The sequence below is a fragment of the Salarias fasciatus genome, chromosome 6, assembly GCF_902148845.1.
Source record: "Salarias fasciatus chromosome 6, fSalaFa1.1, whole genome shotgun sequence".
In the NCBI taxonomy this organism is placed as follows: Eukaryota; Metazoa; Chordata; class Actinopteri; order Blenniiformes; family Blenniidae; genus Salarias; species Salarias fasciatus.
In genome coordinates this window covers 24814056-24820632 of record NC_043750.1, presented here as the reverse complement: position 1 = coordinate 24820632, position 6577 = coordinate 24814056, and the positions used below count along the sequence as shown (strand labels likewise).

The 6577-nt window shown below is 41.9% G+C and overlaps 1 protein-coding gene across 1 annotated transcript; it reads right to left on the bottom strand.

Annotated features, from left to right (window-relative positions):
* On the bottom strand, positions 1 to 6337 carry arpc1b (actin related protein 2/3 complex, subunit 1B). The gene is made up of 10 exons (XM_030094537.1): positions 6095 to 6337; positions 5445 to 5579; positions 4697 to 4801; positions 3013 to 3235; positions 2797 to 2904; positions 2472 to 2708; positions 2320 to 2395; positions 1474 to 1673; positions 542 to 632; positions 1 to 433 (listed from the first exon to the last, which is right to left on the bottom strand). The coding sequence occupies exons 2-10, from the start codon at positions 5506 to 5508 to the stop codon at positions 395 to 397; spliced, it is 1143 nt and encodes a 380-aa protein (XP_029950397.1). The 5' UTR covers positions 5509 to 5579; positions 6095 to 6337; the 3' UTR covers positions 1 to 394.
* Between the last annotated feature and the right edge of the window lie 240 nt (positions 6338 to 6577).

The following is a 6577-nucleotide window of genomic DNA, read 5'->3' as shown; positions in this document are numbered from 1 at the left end:
TGTTGAGTACAGTAACAGCAATTATTTATTAAATGCGTATTATGACCAGCATAAGCCCTTAACAATACTGTAGACTTTCATTCAGATTATCATAAGATGCCCGCTTTAAGCGTTCAGCTCAGTCTGAGCTCTTGGTGACTGTACTAATCTAACTCACTAAGTACCATTAGCAGACCTGAGGTCAGTGGCTCTGCATGCTGCCTGCAGTTTAACAAGCTCTGCACAGAGCTTTGGAGGGATTACACAAACTGTAAGACCTGAGGTCCCACTGGTTAACTGGTATATAAAAACAGCATCTGATTAACATAAGAGAAGCTTTGTGTAATAAGGCGGCAGTTTTTCTTCATATTTCCAGAAGCTACGGCACTTTGGTCCGAGATATGTAAACTTCAGTTCAGACAATCTTCAAGTTCTTCATGGCAGATTCCAGAGTCTGAGAAGACACAGAAGGGAACGTGAGATCACAGAGAGAGCGTGTGTGTGTGTGTGTGTGTGTGTGTGTGTGTGTGTGTGTGTGTGTGTGTGTGTGTGTGTGTGTTACCTTGACATCCCAGATGCCCATTCCTCCATCCATACCAGTGGTGCAGAACCTAGCGCACTGGTTTCTTCCTCCATTCAGCACTGAGATTTGGCTGAAAAAATTCATATAAGTCAGTTTAGGCTCAGTTTTACACAAACACTTTTTTTTTTTAAATAAATACCACAGATAAATACTTGTAGGTTTAGTGAACTCTGCAGAAATCAGGAAGGACAAACAGATTGAAGGTGATATTTGATAATAGGAATGTATCATCCTAAATAAAAAAAATAAAATAAAAGTCATAAGTGGAAAAAGTACTGAGCTTTTTTTATCAAGTGCAAGTACAAAAAGGAAAAGAAAATTAAAAAGGATACAGGTAAAACTCGTAATGCTGATTGAGCTCCTTTACTTAAGAAAATACAGAATCTGAAAGATACTTGAACTTCACATTTTCCAGCATGTATTCTACCTTGTGAATATAAAGAAGAAGTGTGAACAATAAAACGATTTAAAAAAAGCAAACATACAATAAAAACAATAAAATGACAACAATAAAACGAGGAGCAGACTCTGAAGCCGAGGCTGGTCTGATGTGCAGATCGTTCCATAACTTCGGGGCAGCTACAGAAAAAGTTCTTTCTCCTCTGAGTTCCCAGTTTAAAACCAGGTAAGGCAATAAACACCAGTTTAATAACAAGATTTTTATAACCAGCTCTTTAATTGCATAAACCTCCTTTAGATTCCCATTTTAAATCAATACTTGTTTTATCCCATCACAAACCGTAAATCCACAGATGATCAACAAGTTTAAAAAAAAATACAGTTTTTAAAATTTTAAACTTCTGTTAAATGAAGGGAGTAAAGGTGAGAAGTTATCCTTACTCCTATCATTGCAACAGATCAGTGATGCTCTTTATCCACCACCCAGACTGAAGCACGTGTTCTCTCCTGACCTGATGCTGTTCTTGTGCAGGGTGTTCAGGTCCTTGTCGTTGCTCTGCGTCTCCGAGGCGCGGCGGTCCAGGTTCTGAAAGCGCTCCCTGGCACTGATGCCCTTCTGCGACGCCTGCTTGGGAACGTCCAGCTTGCCTCCGAAAACCAAGCTGCCTTTGGTCCCGTCGTAGACAAACAACACCGGGTAACAGTCGTGGCCCTGGGTGGAGAGAGACATGAGAGGGAATGGGTTTAAATTCAAAGGTTTTGACTGAACACTGTGCAAAATTTCAAAGTCCACAAATTAAATTAAATTAAATTAAATTAAATTAAATTAAATTAAATTAAATTAAATTAAATTAAATTAAATTAAATTAAATTAATAAAATAATGCACTAAAAGTTTTTTGTGAAACCATATCCTCTATAAAAGTGAAAAATCTTAGTGTGTAGACCTTTTTATCTAATAAAATGTGTATAAATGTATCTGTTCTCCTTTTGTCACAAAGAAGATTATGATGATAATGTTCTCGCCAAATTTGAATAATTAGAAAATTATTTAAAAAAAAATACATAAAGTCAGCAGTATTTTCTGCTCTCTACTAATTCTTAAACCAAAAGTAAAATAGCGGGTAATGACTTGTAGAAGTGTTTGAAGCCGGTGTAAAGTGATGACTGTGGAGGCAGCTGTAGGCAGTAATTTACTTTGTGTTGCCGTTGTGAAGGTTATCACAGGTGAAAAGGTTGCAACAGCAACATCCACCGATGTTAATGAAAACTGTCTTTTCTTAATAAAGTAGGTTGTGATTGCCACAATTACAAAAAGGAAAAAAATAAATAAAGGATGAACAGTGGCTGAAAACTCACGGCTGCTACTAAGCTGTTCTCAGTGATGAAGGTGACACACAGCAGAGGAAGAGTCTCCGAGCTCAGACTGTTCACTCTGCAGAAGGAAACAAAAGGTCAGAGAGAAACACACACACCCACACACACACACACGCTCTCAGGTGAGCTCTTACGTGCTGGTCTTTCCGCCCTCCGCCACAGACACGGTGGAGTCGTGGGAGGTCCAGGCCAGGCGGTTACCAGAGTGTGAGAAACACACACTGTGCACCCAACCGCCGCCTCCTCCGGAAGTCTGAGGCGAGGATCCAGAGCCTCCGGACTCGAACAGCACCTCTCCAAATGGCATCTTGCTGCCCCAGGGAGTCGGGCCGGGCTTCTCCTCCACCTCCTTTATGTAGGCTGAAAACACCCTGTGGGATGGGGCAGACGCCTGAAGTGTATTTCCCGTCTGCAGCTTTGTTTGCGTATGATTTCAGAAGAACAATAAGAGAGAAATACCTGCATTTGAAGTCACAGGAGCCGGCAGCCAGCAGCACGTTGTTGGGATGCCAGTCCAGACTCAGGATGGTGGAGCGAATGGGCTTCTTGATGTGTTTACACACCCACCTGCAGGTAGCAGCAGCGCGAGTCAGCTTCCTGAACTGTAGTGACTCCTCATCAAGTACAGCTTTACATGTGTATGAGCGACACGTTTCTTTCTTTTCGCGTTCTCACCAGTCGTTCTCCTGCTCAAAGTAGCAGATGGAGATGAGACGCGAGCCGCTGCCCACGGCGAACTTGTTCTCTTTGGGGGACCATTTCACGCAGCGGGCGGCGCGGTTGATCCTGAGGATGACCAGGGTGGGTTTCCACGCTCCTTCTTTCAGGGTCCACACGTAGGCATTACGATCGGCTCCACAGGTAACGATACGGTTACTGTCTGGAGCCCAGTCGATGCCTGAGGGGAAAGCATGGCGCTGCATTTAGGATAACGTGTCTATTTATGTGAGGGAAAATATAACATCTATGAAAATCCAATTTCCTCATCTTTCACACACCTGAGGAAAAATCTCGACTTTTCTGTTATTTACTGAGAAGAAATCAGAAGAGTAGGACTATTGATTATTTTACTAAAAGATTTTACTAAAACACATTTAAAAAACTGAGTAGAGACAAATTACAGAAAAAGAAAACGTTTTGGTGCAAAGCTGCAAGTGTAACAAACCGCTTGTAGGATATATATATATATATATATGTATATATATATATATATATATATATATATATATATATATATATATATATATATATATATATATATGTGTGTGTGTGTGTGTGTGTGCGTGTGTGTGTGTGTGTGTGTGTGTGTGTGTGTGTGTGTGTGTATGTATATATATATAACGACTCAAACTCAAAACATCTTATTAGCACAAAACGTTCTGCTTTTTATTGTCCACAGCTCCTAACAACCTCCCAATATAATATCATTTAAAGTTAAAAAAAAAAAGGAAGTCCAAAAGTATGTGTGAGAGTTTTGAGGGTGAAATATAATTTGTCCTTTTCCAGTATTCCTGAAACTGATACAACATGTGAGTTATGGGAGATCTACTGTATTGCACTTCCCACTACAACCAGATTATGGCTGGTTACTCTTTACATGACGTATGATTAAAGGAGAAAGTGTTGATCTTATGTACATTACACACTTACAGTAATTGATTTCATGAAGAATATGACAAAAAAGGGATGAGAAGCACACTGCTTACTGGATATTTATTAGTCTCAGTTACTTTTCTCATGTGGAGTGTAACAACGAATGAATTAATAATAGACAATAATGCAATCATTTTGGATATTTTGTCCCTAATATAATAAAGTGCATAATGTAATTACTTACCAATAGTGTAATGACACATAAATACAGCTGCATTCCGTGTAACTAAAAACTTTTCTTGCAGGCTTTGTGTTTTGATCATCACAGATAAGTACAGCGGATTGGATCGTTCTCATATTCATTCAGTGATGATTCATCCTCTGCAGCAGTGTCGCTCTCTCTCTATGGTTGTAAAAAAGCTTTTACTATTTTATTACATTATTGACTTCATTTAATTCAAAACGGCCTAAATTATTATGTGACTGGCCATTATGACATAGAATTAAAATCATGGTTACATTCATACCTCCAAGAGTTACTTACAATGTACGGTTGTGGAATTGTCAAAACAATCAGAGCAAATTAGAGCTTCTGCCCTTTTTTGTTAAACTTGAACTCTTAAGCTGTGCATGTTATAAATGTGTGATATACAGAAAACTCTTGTCAATGACTGGACAGTCATACTGAGGACCTGAATATGATGAAATATGGATGAATATGTTGGCCTTGCAGTTTAAACTGAAAGCTCATGTTCCTGTGTCTCACCTGTCACCTGCCCGTTGTGCTCCTTCAGCTCATGGATCTTGGTCCACTTGGTCCCGTCTTTCTTGTAGATGTGGACCTCGTGGTTGTTGGGGCACAGGGCGATCTCTGGAGCACAGAAACATATTTCACTGTGACGGACACGGGGACCAGTGCATCTGTGTTTTTGACGACGTGCTGAGTGAGCGACGAGAGTTTGACGGGCTGATCAGCGAAGTGGAAAAGAACAGCTGACTGTGTGCAGGAGAACAGAGGAAAAAGTGAAGAAACACAGCGTGCATCTGCCCACAGGCAGCACACAGACACACGGTGTCTTTAAATAGACGAGGACAGCAAATTCTCCTTCCATAACAGTGAAGCGAAGCCTTCATGTTGTAGTCAGCTGATGAGTCAGAGGCAGCATTGGTCTGAGAGCAGCAGTGTGGGCGCTTCACTCTGCATTTCTGTTTGCAGGAGGATGAAACTTTGAGTGTTCAGCTCAACAAGCTGCATGTGACTCGATCTGTTACATCCGCTTCACCCAGAAACCAAAGTGCTGATAAAAAAAAAAAGCCAAATATGGCCTTGAGTTCCTCCAGTCGACAGAGTGAGGCCTCCGGTGTCTAGCTGTTCGCAGAAAACAGGAAATACCTTCCGCCACCTGGGAGCCAATCACAGACCTCCGCTCATTACACCACTGGCTTTTCGGTGAACGGTATGAAACGGTGCAGTTCTAAATGATGGAACGAAAATAAAAAGCGGAACAACTTACGGGTCCAATCTTTGTTCCAGGCGTGGCAGCTAATTGGTTCCAGCAAGAAGCTGTGGTACGCCATAGCCAATCAGATGTCAGAGACGGATCAGGAAGTGAGGAGAGGAACCAGGGGCCAGTGGGCAGCAGTCAAATCTAAAAAAAAGAAAAAGAAAAAAAGACAAAAGTTACAATGTTCAAAAGGGAAGCGGCAAAGGGTGGATAGAAGCTGTTCAACAAAGTTAACAAAGAAAATAATGCTTTATAAACCTGCAGACACAATTCTTGATATTTTTCAGGCTCTTTGAGGTGTTTTGGACAGTCAGACACATCAGCAGCTGATTTCCGCTGAAACACTCTGAACCCGGCTGTGATAATGGAAACCAGACTGTTCTGCGCTACGAGTGGAAGCGAGCAGGTCGAGGGCAGCGCACATCCCCAGAATCAGACTTTAAGTAAAATTCAAACAGCTCAACCACACTCCAGTAAACGTTACATAACATGAGTGAGAGAGTGAATGTGGGCAGCTGGGCTGCCTGTTGCACTCTCTCTATTCGTCTCCTGAAAAAACACATCATACTTCCCAAGTGTGTGTGTGTGTGTGTGTGTGTGTGTGAATGGGATGCCCAAACAAGCTCAGTCAACTGTTAAATATTTTCTAGGCTACTTACCCCCGGGGGCAGGGCAGAGATGAATGGGTGAATGGCTGCAGAGAGCTGCAGAAATGGGAGAGGAAGGGGGGGTGAAGGGAAGAGAGAGGCAGATGAAATGAAGGAAGAGGGCGCTCAGCTCGCGGACTCTGGCCAGTCAACGCGAACGCCAACGACAGAGTGAGCTCGGGAAGGGAGCAGCCGAGCTCACGAGAGGGAGGAGAGGTCAGAGGGGGAAGTGGAGGAGGGCACAGTGAAGCGTACAGGAAGTCTGTGCAGGTTTGCTCTCGGGTGGAAAGCACGGAAACTTGAGAGTAAAACGGGGAGAAAATGCAGTCAAAGTTCTATATTTGACAACAAGAAGAGAGAAAAAAAGGAACTCCCCGCTGGTAGAAGTAGGAAGAGAGGGAGGAGCATGAGTACAATACAGTCTTATTCAGAAAGGAGGCTGAAGAGGGGGAGGCAAAAAAAAAAAAAAAAAAAGCCTGAATGACATGAAATAGC